The sequence below is a fragment of the Octopus sinensis genome, linkage group LG3 (assembly GCF_006345805.1).
Source record: "Octopus sinensis linkage group LG3, ASM634580v1, whole genome shotgun sequence".
Lineage (NCBI taxonomy): Eukaryota > Metazoa > Mollusca > Cephalopoda > Octopoda > Octopodidae > Octopus > Octopus sinensis.
The window spans coordinates 57,229,822-57,244,567 of record NC_042999.1 but is presented as its reverse complement, the minus strand read 5'-3'; the positions used below and the strand labels follow the sequence as shown (position 1 = coordinate 57,244,567).

General features: G+C 36.8%; 1 protein-coding gene and 1 long non-coding RNA gene across 2 annotated transcripts in view; one reads left to right on the top strand and one right to left on the bottom strand.

Moving 5' to 3' along the window:
• Positions 1 to 13,646: 13,646 nt before the first annotated feature.
• Positions 13,647 to 14,746, bottom strand: part of LOC118762457 — a 3,679-nt gene continuing 2,579 nt past the window's right edge. The window contains exon 2 of the long non-coding RNA XR_004998210.1: positions 13,647 to 14,209. This is a non-coding gene — a long non-coding RNA (uncharacterized LOC118762457). The remainder of the gene's footprint in view (positions 14,210 to 14,746) is intronic.
• Positions 14,151 to 14,746, top strand: part of LOC115209659 (transmembrane protein FAM155A-like) — a 366,779-nt gene continuing 366,183 nt past the window's right edge. Inside the window, exon 1 of the mRNA XM_029778127.2 lies at positions 14,151 to 14,746. This exon is cut by the window's right edge and continues 190 nt beyond it. Within this exon, the coding sequence (XP_029633987.1) occupies positions 14,439 to 14,746 (308 nt within the window). The 5' untranslated portion in view covers positions 14,151 to 14,438.

Here is a 14,746-nt window from a genome sequence, read left to right as displayed (position 1 = left end):
CAACAACGCTACGTCCTCGTTCTTCAATATTATTGACGAGTTTAAACTTGCACTGCCTACATCATTAAATTGGACTTTAATTGTACCGTATTTATTGCCTCTTGTTAAATACTTTATATCCTTCCATACGTGCCTTTATACCTTCTCCACTTGGGTCGTGGTCATCTCTTTGATTCTTCCTTCTGCCACTGAGTGTGTTTTATACACTACCGTACATCTCGCTATTTTATCAATTATCTCCATTGACGCGGTTACTTCTACCTTTGTTCTGTCCTTTTTCATTATTTTGGAGTACTTCTTCCATTCTCTCAAATTTACCCTACAGTCTGACACCTTAGACACTCTTACGTAGCTTCTTTCATTTCTGTTCGCCCACGGAATGTCCGACTGCTCAGAATCGGACACCTCAGTGTAGCTAATATCTGACGAGCTGATTTCTTCCATTTTTTCCTGTCTTACCCAAATCGACATAACTGCAGCTCGTCTGAGAAATGAATCCCGCGAAATTGAGTGGCTGCTGCGGCAAGTGTCCTTCGCCATTCTCCGCAGCAACGCCATCACGGTCATGACCTCGGGGCGTGGCTGAGCACACTCTTTGTTCTGGGGGTATGCGGCCTGTTGTTTCTTCCTTCTCCATCTTCTGCTGCTTACTCCTACCCTACCCGTTTTTTCCCTGTATTTTGTTGTTCTAATGATTCTGTCGGCTCGTTGCCTAACAGCGTTGTTTTAATAATGCGAAGAGGATGAAATCCATTTGTTGTTACTGAGCAAACCTGATCGTGTTGACCAATGATCAAAGACAATCCAGCTTGACCAGCAATCTCTTTTCTCGTGTAGAATGAAGTCAGAACCACATTATCCAAGGGGTGTATCTTTAGGGAAGAAGGATGTGATTTGGTGGAAATTTGACTACTGTTTGTAGCTCATCGAGCGACCACTAGAGTGTAAGTGATGTATGATTTTTTTTGTTGGTATTCTTCTTGTTGTTTTATGACCCTAGGTCATCACTAACAAAGCAGCAAATCCATGAAGAAAGACCATCCCGTGGTTTTCCTATTTGCAGGAAATCCACGACTACCTTATCAAACAAGTCATTCTTGTTGAGATTTGGCAGCTACTTCTAGTCGGTTTCGCTACCTTGTAGAGATCTCTTTCGTTGGTTTATGTTTGAGACAGCAGAGTATGACGTATGTTTAAGACAGCAGAGTATGACTTATGTTTAAGACAGCAGAGTATGACTTATGTTTAAGACAGCAGAGTATGACTTATGTTTGAGACAGCAGAGTATGACTTATGTTTGAGACAGCAGAGTATGACTTATGTTTAAGACAGCAGAGTATGACTTATGTTTAAGACAGCAGAGTATGACTTATGTTTGAGACAGCAGAGTATGACTTATGTTTGAGACAGCAGAGTATGACTTATGTTTGAGACAGCAGAGTATGACTTATGTTTGAGACAGCAGAGTATGACTTATGTTTCAGACAGCAGAGTATGATTATGTTTGAGACAGCAGAGTATGACTTATGTTTGAGACAGCAGAGTATGACTTATGTTTAAGACAGCAGAGTATGACTTATGTTTAAGAGTGCAGAGTATGACTTATGTTTCAGACAGCAGAGTATGTGGCTACTGTTTCTGATACGTCAAGTAAAAACAGAAATTCGTTACACATGTGTAATTGTCTGTATGCATGTTTATTTGTTGTGCATTGCATATATATGAGTGTGTAGTGCTGTCTGTGTGCATGCACATTCTTATTTGTTTTGCCCGCAGTGTGTGTGTGTGTGTGTGTGTGTGTGTGTGTGTGTGTGTGTGTGTGTGTGTGTGTGTGTGGTGTGTGTGTGTTGTGTTGTATCACCCTGAAAGTAAAGATGAAAACAATTTGAAAAAGAAAGCAAAAATTAATGAAGGAAATAAATATCAATGAACGCAACAGAATCGAAATTTTCTGATACTTGAAACGGAAAATAAATTAGTCAACCGAGGTTTGCATAAATGTTTGCTTCGAACAACAATAAATTCGCGTCCAAGAAATAATGCAAATAGGCGGAGATGACAGTAGAGTTCACAAAAACTGTAAATGAAAAGAACAAAGCTAGGAAGCTATAACAGACATGCAAAATTGTGTGTGTGTGTATGCGCGCGCACGTGTGTTTAAGAATAATTGAAAATAAATTATTGACATTTTGAAGCCTTCGATTGTACGCTCGTTTCAATAACACTGTGTAACAATTTTTGTTCTTGGTAGCGACTGTTATTTTCTATTTGCTTACCCCTAGAAAGTATGAAAAATGACTAATATTTCCTTCAAACTTTGATTTTGTTACATTTATTCAAACAGCCAAAGAATCCCTCCTCTACTACTCCTGCTCGTGATCAGAGATATCCATATTGTCAGCCACTAAGGGACATGCTCAAGCGGCTATGGTCAAGCAAGTGACAAGCAAGTCATCGGTATTGAGCAAAATATTTGCTATAATGATATTTCTGCTTCAGTAACCCAGCGCTGAATCCGTCTAAAATGTAATGGAAAATCGGTCAGCTTCAAAACATTGATGTCCAGATCTCAAAAGCAAAGTTTGAAAGGAATACTAGTCATTTCCTTTGATTTCTAAATAGAAGCAAATAGAAAATAACACTTACTGACTAAAGACAAAAAATAAAAAATTATAAAATTTTGTTACACAGTGTAATTTTATATTCCCATAAAATCACTTCGTCAACAAATCTTTATCAAAGTAAGACAAGGATTTAGTATATCAGGAAATTATGCTCAAACAAGAAGATAAAAATAAAGATAAAAATAAGAATATAAGGATAAAATACATGTTCAGAATCAATTAACCAATAGAAAATATGAAAATAAATTTTAAAAATATGAATGGTAAACAATAGAAATAATGCAAGCCATAGCAAACTACTTGAGATCTGATCAAATAGGTCAGGTTGACATAACAAGATGCATCTAGTTTGGCTGTATCAAATTACGAATACATTAAAAACACATTAATTATAAAAACACATTAATTTTAGATTATCGCTCAGCTGAAGAAGTTCAATTAGACTATAAGACACTGCTCCCAACCTTTTCACTATCAAGAAACCCTCGTATATTTAAACGAGTTGTCTAGAGGACCAGTCTCTTGAAACCTCTATTGATTTAGCAAGCTGATTTTATTAACTAATAGTAAACCCGTTTTCCTGCGCTCGGTTGTCAGGTATATGTAATTAAACATGCAATTAAATAAATGGTCGTATCAAAAGGTATTTTACTGGTTTAATTAATCCGTTTATGCTGTTTTGTTGATAGCATTATGGATTTCATGTATAATGGTTGTCAGTTTTAAACGGAGATTAGGTTCCACATTGATCCTGCTTTTGGATTTGGGTTCAAAATAAAATAGCTGGGAAAAAGCCTTCTGATATAAATATCTTGTTTGGAATGGTATTAGATATTTAAGTATTTTGCAGGTCAATTGTGGGTACCCATTTTCTCACATGTGATTAAAAGTCTACTAAAGCGTACCGAATGAAACTTAACTTGAGTGACGTGTCACATAGAAGTTCAGCAAGACTGTTTTCTTCAACTGAAGTTAAACCTTTTACATGAAATGGATCCTTAATCCAAATGTAATGGATATTTGTAAGACGAAACATTCCTTGAAGATGTTCTTTGAATCTTGAAAATGCTAAAGGAAAAGGTTTTCTTTTTTTATTTCTTCAGAGAAGTTGTCATCAAACGCGCATGAAAGTCACTGAGTGTCGCAAAGATTCAAACACACCGAAAAAAGAAAAGGAATAATAATAATCTTCGTCTCACAACTAGTGTATGCGGGTAAGTATTTTATTGAAAAACAGGCAACACATTTGAGAAGGCAATGGCAATTGTTTATAGGCCCTGCCCATCACATGAAAAAAAAAAGTAAAGATACAAGATTTAAATAGACGTGCTATTATGAAATTAAAGTCGAGGCGCGTGGCTTAGTGGTTAGGGTGTCAGCATCATGATCGTAAGATTGTGGCTTCGATTCCTGGACCGGGCGACGCGTTGTGTTCTTGAGCAAAACACTTCATTTCACGTTGCTCCAGTCCACTTAGCTGGCAGAAATGAGTAACGCTGCGATTGACTGGCGTCCCGTCCAGCTGAGTAACACATACGCCATATAATCCGGGGAACCGGGCCCATGAGCCTGGCTAGGCTTTAAAAGGGCGCATTTATTTTATTTCATTATGAAATTAACTGCTTTCACTGCCTTCTCCAGTATCGTCTTAAATGTTTCTGGCACGTTTCTTGCAACCAATGTTCCTCGATGCATGCATCAATGAGTCCATTTGACATTTGCCATTATACTTTGAATAATTTACCTTGAACCTCTGTATTTTCCTGACATTGCAAGAACTCAACCAATACAGACTCCAACGCATTTTGACCTCCCGATTTCATTTTCAATTTATACCGCTGATTCTCAACTGAGGTCCATATGTCCCTTGGGGGTTCATTTAACATTTTGTTGTTAAGCTGGTTATACTCCTAAGTTACATATAATATTTAACTTTTATACTTTATTCGTTTCAGTCTTTAGACTGCGGTCGTGTGGGAGCATCGCCTTGAATTTTTAGTCGAATTAATCGAACTCAGCACCGTTTGTTCTTTAGGCCTGGTACTTACTCTATCGAACCGCTAAGTTACAGGAATGCAAACATCCCAACACTGATTGTCAAGCGGAGGTGGGGGGCGGGAACATTCACAGAAAGACAGACACATAGATATACATACATATGTATATACGACGGGCTTCTTTCAGTTTCCGTCTTCCGTCCACTCACAAGGCTTTGGTCGACCCAAGGCTATAATAGAAGACATTTTCCCAAAGTGCTACGCAATGGACTGAACCTGGAACCATGTGGTTAGGAAGCAAGCTTCTTACCACACAGCCATGCCTGCTCCAACAATATTTTTATACAATTTCTAATGATATTCAATTATGAAAATATTATAGGATTAGTATTTAAACATCGAATGGCTATGGATGTCATGTTGAGTAAAATAAGAATCAAAGAATCCCATAGGCAAAAGAAAAAAGTGGTTGAGAACCACGGGTCTAGACTAGGCAATGATTGGAAAACAGAAAATCTCCTTTCATTGCAGCATTAAATTCATACCGTATGAATGCAACAAATATCCGTACTTCCATTTGATTGTGAGGACGAGAATTCATTTTCTTGCATTCTTTTCACTTATTTCCAACTTTATCAGTCATATCTTCTATTTGCCGCTTCGTAGATTTTGGGTGGGGGAGCTAATAGAGTTATGTCATAATTCTTTGTTACTTTGCCTCCTTACATTCTAGAGGTGATTACTTCATTAGTAGGCAGAATCAGTTCTTCCACTGCTGTGCATGGTTTTGCACACCTTACTACGAAAAGAGACACATCATGCAATGTAAACACAGCAATTTTGTTATCAAGATCAGTTATTTTGTTTTCTGTTGAGTTTTGTATCTTTTTCGAAAATATTCAACAGGCTTGTTTATGTTTATTTTATGTTTTGTATCTAAATGTCGGCAAAGTTTGACTGGTTCCATACTTTCATTGGACAATGTTTTATGAAAAAGAACACACTGTGGTTTCTCTTAGCCTTCATGCTACCTAAATATATATAAATATAAAGATATAATTCTATAGGGTATAAAAATCTAAAGGGTATGTACTCATCAAAATATTTACAAATTTCAATTAGACACGCAAAGTATGGCGATTTTATACAGCCCAGTGCACAAAATCTATAAACAAACTATAAAATAACATATAAGACAAATACTTAACAGACAAAACAGTAAAGTAAACCAAATAATCGATACTAAATTTTACATACATCTGACAAACCTACATTGATTAACTACATAATCCACTTACAAAATAAATAAATATTACAATGGTACACTGAGATCATAATGGTATGAAATACATTAAGTCTGTTATTTTATGTTTTAAGTAATAATAAATAATTAACAATATTAATGACATAAAAAATGGAAGGAAGGTAAATGATAATCATAAAAAGCAATTGGAAAATAAGACATTTCATAGAGACAATTCTGGTTACAAGGCATGTGTTTTCATTTAATACAATTTGTCCAGACATGTTCTCTTACACAAGCATTTATAAAATGTAGTGGTTGTGTGGTAAGAAGCTTGCCTCCCGACCACATGCTTCCAGGTTCAGTCCCACTGTGTGGCACCTTGGGCAAGTCTCTTCTACTAAAGCCTCGAGCTGACCAAAGCCTCGTGAGTGGATTTCGTAGACGGAAACTGAAAGAAACTCGTCGTTTATGTGTGTGTGCGTGCGCGTGTATGTGTGCGTGTGCGCGTGTAAGTATGTGTGTGTGTGTGTTTGCACGTGCGCGCGCGTCTTCGTGTTTGTGTTTGCCCCCCACGACCGCTTAACAACTCGTGTTGGTGTGTTTACGTCTCCGTGTTTTGCGGTTCGGCAAAAGAAACCGATAGAATAAGTACTAGACTTAAAAAATAAGTCCTGGGGTCGATTTGTTCAATTAAAGTCCTCCAAGGTGGTGCCCCAACATGGTCGGAGTCAAATAACTGAAACAAACAAAAGATGTAGCAGTTATAGCATTATAACATGTATGATTAATGACACTATACATTGGTTATTGACCACTTATCAATATTCCATCCATCGCATGCGTAATTCAGTTCAAATGCTTTTCATGATCATCGCAATTACAATGAGAAAAAGGAGAAAGAAAAAACAGAAAGGAGAAAATTATTACATACGTTTTAAGGTATATACTCGTATCAGTTAATGGAATTATGCCCCTTTAGGTAGTTTTTAAAGGTCCGTTTAGATTTTTTTTTACAATTAATTACAATTTACTTCACTTAGCTATCAAATAATTATTTCTTAGATGGTTATAATAATCTGTCAAAGAATTTAATTGGTTTCCATGTATGTAAATGGCAAAACCTGCCTCTCTCCATGACATGGCTCGGCAGAATTAACAATGCTCCAATACGTCTAAACTTTTGCTCTTTTAGATTTTAAACTAATTATATATTCTGCAAGAGATGTAGAAAACCTGAGTTGAGGATTATCAGAGGAGTGAATATGAGGTGATTATACATTCATATGCGTATTTTGACAAGACTTGTCGATCTAACGTAATACCTATAGCTAAAATACGTTTTTAGTATACATTTATAAACTACACAACTACGTATGTAATCACTGCATAATGAACAATTATTAGGAGGGCTTCGATTACAACCATATGTATCTTTATTATCAACATTTAAAGATTTCTGGCTATTATTATGTGCATTAGATTGCTTTCTAGGATTTATATTACCCCATTTACCAATCTTTAATCCTATGTCAAGCATTACCTTCCCTATATAGTTTGGATATATCTGAAACTGCTATTATTGCTACTGGATTCGGGGTAGCCGAATATAACAGTTTTATCGTATGTTTCTTAAGTACATTTTGATAGCTATCTTATGGAGAAAAATCTTTCTAAGTATATCAAAAATATTTAGAACTGATATTATCACCTTATTACAGAAGAGTGACTTATACCTGATAATATTTTTTCTATTTACTTTATTATCTTGTACTTGTTTATCAACAAAGAGATCGAAACCATATATTTCGGATGTTAAATTCGAGAATCTGAACTTGTACAAAGTTTTCATTCAGCGTATTCAAAGTTTCATAATTATTTGTTCTATTATTAGTTTTACCACTTAAACACTTTTACTCGTACGTGTACTATCAAAATTTATTTTGTTATCTAAGGCTTCAGGTATTCCAGACATTCTACCATTGTATGGTGGATTATCATTGTACTGGTCTGTTCATCGTTTAATTGTTTTCTGACCTTACTTAACAAGCGAGTTTTCCATCCCTCATTAGTGAGTAGAATTTGTAAGTCATTAGAATTACTAGTAATAGAAGAAACGTAATTTACATTTTCATATAGTTGTTATTTATTATATCGTTAATTTTACATGTATTAAGAGTGCAATGCAATTTAATATCTGTCATATATATAATTTTCTTTATAACCACTCCTGCATAAGGTTTCATTCTGCATTATCTTTAAAGATTTGCGTATTGGCCGAAAGGATCGAAATTTTAGTCAATACATTTTCTCTAAGCTATTAAATAACGGACCTAGGGTCAGTAGAGAGTTGATGCCCATAGTGGAAACTCTCGTCAGGTTTGTGGCAAGGGTAATATAGTTCCGAATTAAGACTGATGTTAAGGAAGTTGACTACTTTTACACATTTTCAAAGATGTTTGGTAGGTTAAAATTTATGTGTATGTATGAATGAGTGTATATATATGTATATATGTACACACACACACACACACACACACACACACACACACACACACACACACACACACACACACACACACACACACATATATATATAACCGAAATTGTGAGGATGATCCGGTTCTTGACTGAAGATTAGAGGCTTCGAATGACCCGTCCGTTTTTTGTGTCGTCTATTTGAATGATTTGCGTTCTTGTCCCATTTTGTATTTTTATATATATTTTTATACACACACACACACACACACACACACACACACACACACATATATATATATATATATATATATATATATATATATATAGGGGGGGGGAGGGAGAGGTTTCCTAAGTCTTTCTAAATCCGATAAAGGTTTAACAGTACCTTATTTACCTTCTCCAACCTATTGGCAGAGTCCCGGTACAAAACGAAGATACTTGGTGTCAATAAAGATCACAGACTCGGTGTGTGTTAACGTCATGACCTTCAGCTGGCACCAAAGGCCTATAAAATGACCAGTGAGTTTTACAACGAAGTAATCTTCTCCTAGAGACATATTTTAAAGGAAACTAAGGGGTACCATATTTCCATTGATTTTACAGCACGCTACACACCAAACTGGATTTTCTTTCTAAGTCATCTCGCTATTACTAGATAATCGTTGATTCTACACAGGATCACACTGTTCTTTTGACTGGCATTATTCTGCTAGATTTCAACCATTTCTCATCACCACGCAAGCTTGTATATTTCGGTTTAGTAGCTGAAGATCCTGTCATACATGATTGTATGGTTGAATCGCATATACGCGCGCGCGCACACACACACACACACACACACACATGCCTATCCGCATACATTGTAACTTGTAAAAGTGTACCTATACAAGGTAAACAAACGAAAAAGACCTCGAATATAGAATATGAAAAAAGATTAATTAAAGAAATATTTGAGAAAAAAATATACATAATTATAGGATTATAATACATGCAAATAGTAAATATAAGATTCATAAAATCAAAACCAAGGCATAAAGCCCAAGTGCTAGTATTTGGTCCATATGAATAGGATCTTCAAATCTCATTCGCTTTCATCACCACTTTTATAAATATCTTTTATCTTTTGGACCTTTTGTATTCTAGATATACTCTCTTCTCTTCCCCTTGTCAACCTTACCTTCAATGTATATTCTACAAGTGTAGAAAATATCTATGGATATATATATATATATATATATATATATATATATATCCAAGTATATACAGGGTGCAGTGAATAAATTGTCGTCTAAATTACTCAAAAATAAAAATAATAATACTGATATCTCATTTCAACAGATATATTTACCAAAATTACATAAAAATATCTTGAAATACTAAAGAGTAAGTTTATTCAATAAAATCGCAATTGGCTTCAACCACGGCCTCTAGAAAACTTCGGAATTTCCTGCAACGCATTGTCTTCAGTTCATTTTGTTGTTAGAAGGGGGTTGCGCCTTCATAATAATCAAGGGGGTTACCAGATGTTAGGGGTGATGTGGTCGTTGAAATTGTCTGACAGTCATGACTGGGTTCTTCTGTTTGTGTGGCATGGTGCAGAGTCCTGTTGCCAGACAGGGTCTTCCAGCAGCCACCCTCTTGATACAAGCACTTGATGTAGGCCTCCGTGTTGAGTCTGAGGCCGTGTGGGAAGATGAATGGAGGCATAACGTCGTTATCACTAGTGACCACACCAAACACTATGATGTTGACTGTTTGGTTTTTATTACTCTCGGTACATGTTTTGAGGACACGGCAAGCCAATGGTTGTTCTGTGTGTTCACCATCTGATCCTGGCAGAGATTTTTCTCGTCTGCGAAAGACCAAAGCATGTTCGAATGGAGGGGATGCTTGAGTTTGTTCAAAAGCTTCGTAGCGCGGTCTTTTCTCTTGTCCTTGATGGCTTGGGATAAAAGTTGACCCTCAAATGTCTTCCTGCACTACCTGCCTGATAAGAAACTCAGACACTCCCAATGTCCCTGGCGATGAACTTGATTGACTTGGAGGGATCGTTGTTAATCATGGCCTAGATCTCACCAACAAATCCAGGAATTCTTTTCTTATCAGAACGATCAGAGAGAGTTTTCCGAGCTGCCATACCTTTGTTATCACAATTAGACTCATCCAACTCTTTCCGAATCCTCTTCACTGTCCTCAGATTGACACCCAAACTCTCTGGAATGTTCTTATTGGAGTTTCCGGCGAGAATGCCAAGTAGTACAGCATGCCGTTTCCAAATTTCTGGCAGAGTCAATTGTGTCATGGTGTTGCTTTTCTCACAGACGGTACCCAACTGACCCTACTGTACTGTGTAGTCGACAAAATCAAAAACAAGCAATGTGCGTGCACGAAAAAAATAAAATAGTGACAATTTACCCATCGTAACCTGTGTATACACACACACACACACACACACACACACACACACACACATACATACATACATACATACATACATACATACATACATACATACATACGTACGTACGTACGTACATACATATATATGTGTGTGTGTGTGTGTGTGTGTGTGCGCGCGCGCGCGTGTGTGTGTGTGCGCGCGTGTGAGTGCGTGTGTGTAACAATCATATGCTGTGGTCTGTTCGACCGAGTATTCCATTCCCTTAATAATATATACTAGTTTTTGCTTAACCTTGGGTCAGCCTTCGATCAGTTCTGTGATCGAAGGCATACTATCCATGACCATCTTACTTTTCATTCAGACATCTTGTAACTAGAATATATAGCCCAACGTGTCGCGCTGCTTTTTTTAAGCCAGAAGTTAGAATGATATTTAAGGGCGATTTAGCTGCAATTCTTCCCTCATCAGCACGTAAAATATACCAGTAATACACTATGGTCAAGTAAACAGACAGCATCCCATCCAACTTCCTCAACAAAATTCACTTCAAACCACGACAAAATAAATAAAATGTGTCGTGTTTCTGTCAAGGTAAACTCCAGGTAGTGGTTTCGATTCCTGACCTTAGCAATTAACTTTACGTCAGTCACAAGAACGGCTTGATTCCTATTATATTTGCTTTGTGTAAATCTGTAACCGTGTATAATATTATGGAAACGAGCCTTACAACATTTAGCTTCACCTTATAAGTTTTGAGTTCGAACCATGCTTATATCGACACGGCTTGGTACTCTCTGGGGTGTACAAAAAAAAATACCAGTTATGTACTGGAAACGGTTTATTCCGCTGTTTCTCCTTTAAAAACAGAGAAACAAGAATAATTGAATAAATTATTATTGTTGATGTTGTTTGGCCCTAGGTTAGGCATCAGGAAGCAATCCAGCCATGACCATTACGCCATTTTTTATTCATCCAGCTCTACATTATCCGTTATAGCTTCCCCCACCCAAGACGTTTGGATATGATCTGAAAGAGACTTGGTTACTATTTCTAGCAGATTGTGTTATTACGTGAAAGCTCTTCCCCTCCTTTCTCTCTCTCTTCCTCTCTCTCTCCCTCTCCCTTTCTCTCGCACGTTGGCCCATGTTAAGTTGTTGTTCTTTAGCCCTTGGTTGGCAGATTGAGCGGACCTATGATTAACCGTATTTAAAAAAAAAAATTTTTATAGACAGTAAAATTAGAACTACATTATGTAATGTGTCCTTTCTTTTCAAGACAATGGAGTGTGATTTCGGTGTGGATTTTGCTGCCATTTCTAGCAGGTTGAACAGTCAGTAGTACATTTGTTGTTGTTGATGATGATGCTGTTGTTGACATTCCTTCTTCTTCACCTTCCAGTACAAACTGTCACTAGAGAACTATCGCTGCTTCTGCTGCTACTAGCCAGTGATTCCATCCAAGCTACAGCTGTCGTTTGTATAACGGTTGATGCTGTTGTAGTTCTCCAGCCCCCGCTTCTTTCATAATTCTCGGAGGAGGTATTTGTTGTATGCTAACAAGCCACATTAATCTTGACTAATTGTTAGATTTATCTTAGAAATCCAGCAGGCGACACACTTCCTTTCTTATAGGAACAGATTCAAGATTTTAAAACCAAATTACTTGGATATTTTACATCTCTTTGACTATTTTTACATCATATCTGGCATTTCTTTTACTTTGTTATTTTTTATTACCATTATTTGTTGTTATTGTTGTTGGTTTTCATTTTCGATTTTTCTGTTTTATTTCTCCACTGTAAGACAGATATATATTTATATATGTGTGTGTGTGTGTGTGTGTGTGTGTGTGTGTGTGTGTGTGTGTGTATGTATATATATATACATACATATTTGTTTATTTGCGTGCGCCTGTGAGTATATATTTATAGAAACGGTAAAAAATATTTTTATTATTTAACGGTTAATTTCATTCTATAATTCTAACGTTTATATATATATATATATATATATATATATATATATAAAACTATGTGCGTGTGTATGTCACAGCACCGCAACATATTCACACGGAAACACATTTCATGTCATATCGATCTATTGATTGGTTTCTTTCATACCTATATATACAAAGTGTACAGTATTAGAGTCTATAGACGCACCTAAGGAATACGTTTAAAATTTCCTCATGTCAAAATTTGAGAAATCTTTGAACATTTTTAGATATTCACTTTTCGAAAAGAATTACATTCCAAAAATTTGGGATTCTTCGTTGTCTGTCGAATTCCTTATTTTCCGATAATCACTAGTGATGGAACGGATATTGAAGAGACGATACACAGATTGAAACCAATAAGAAAAACATCCAAGAAGTCCAGTTAGATTTTGAGGTGAGCATGCGCGACGCCAAACTGAGCTGTTTCAACCTTCAAACATGGCGTTAGGAGTCCGTCTGTGTCCACCACGCCACTTATTCATTCAATCAACATGTGCCCGACTCTCAGAATAGATACCGGGCTTCAAGTTCTGCCACTATCGATCAGAAGCTGAGCGCTTTCAAATTTCTGTAAGCTTTTCTTTTTTTTTTTTTTGGCTGCTGTCAGATGCAGCTCGATTCTGGCCCACGAACCATGTTGTTGACGGCCTCTCTTGGAGGCGGGGTGCCTGTTGGTGCTGAGCTCGCTCGCTGTGCTGCTGTTATTGTTCATATTATTCTTACTGTCAGTCTTGTGGCGTCTTCGACTACTACTTTGGGAGAGAAGCAATTTCACACTCGGCTTTCACCAGAAGCAGCGACCATACAAAAATACGGGAAAATTCATGATAGCTGATGCTGGTCGCCTTTTTCTTTTTTCCCAATATTTCTATCTTGTTTCCTTTATTATAAAATTCTCTCTCACATTTTTTTAGTTTTTGCCGGTGACGCACTGTAAAAACTGCAATAACTCCCCCTCCGCAACGCAGTCAGTGTCTGTAAGCACCAGCAATAATCTAATGATACACTATATTTATTTATTCTATTCATTCGCGTAGAATCGACGTTCGTTGTCAACAGTATTCTTGTGAACCAAAACCATCGTATCGTTTCTTCCACCTCAAACCACTGTCAGCCACCCTTATACATCTTCATTCCTCCCACTTTCCTTCATACTTCCTTTCCCCCCCTTTTCTTTCTTTTTTTTGCCGTGCTCATTCCTCCGCTTTCGTCTTCCTTCTTTCGTCTTCGTTATCATTCTGTTCTTTCTATATGTATCTGTGTGTGTGTGTGTATATGTAACGTTTCTTCCGTCTTCGACTGTTGCTGATTTTCCTCTCGTTATTCTTTATTGCCGTTTACTCGTATTATTTCTTTCTCTCAATCCGTATCCAACATTATTTTGACTTGTTGAATCCCCCAACTTTACAAGTCTGCAATCATTATTTGCGTCCCCTCGGTTTTTTTCCATCTATAGAGTTTGTTTTGTCTGTGAATGAAAGAAACTGATTGTAATTATTATTAGTATTACTATATACACGTACTTATAAAAATACAATATATATTTAGTATAATGTGAATGTTTCCTTTTCTGAATGTGGTATGTATAGTCGAAGGTGAGTTTCTCTGTGTGTGTAGTGTACATGCTTAAATGTTGAACCGTTGGATTTTTAAATGTTTTTCTCGTCGGGATTCAACTGTTGGTCAACTACCGAACTATGATATTATTATTCAACCATGGAGAAGTGTCACCGTTATGGGATAAAACGCCGTTACCCACCATTATTCTACAAAGGAGGTGGTTCCGTCAATGTCTGGCAACTCTGTTGTTGTGCGTGGTTTCTGGATTTGTATCGGGTTTAACCCCAGCCGATGACAACGGCCCGGATTACCTGACACCCTTCTGCACACCAAACCAGTGCCTTTTGGAAGGTTGGAATATTACAAAAGAAATCTGTAATCTCTCTGCTACAGAACGTAGGATCAAAATGCGCGAAACACGATTGAAGTTTTGCACGTTGTATAC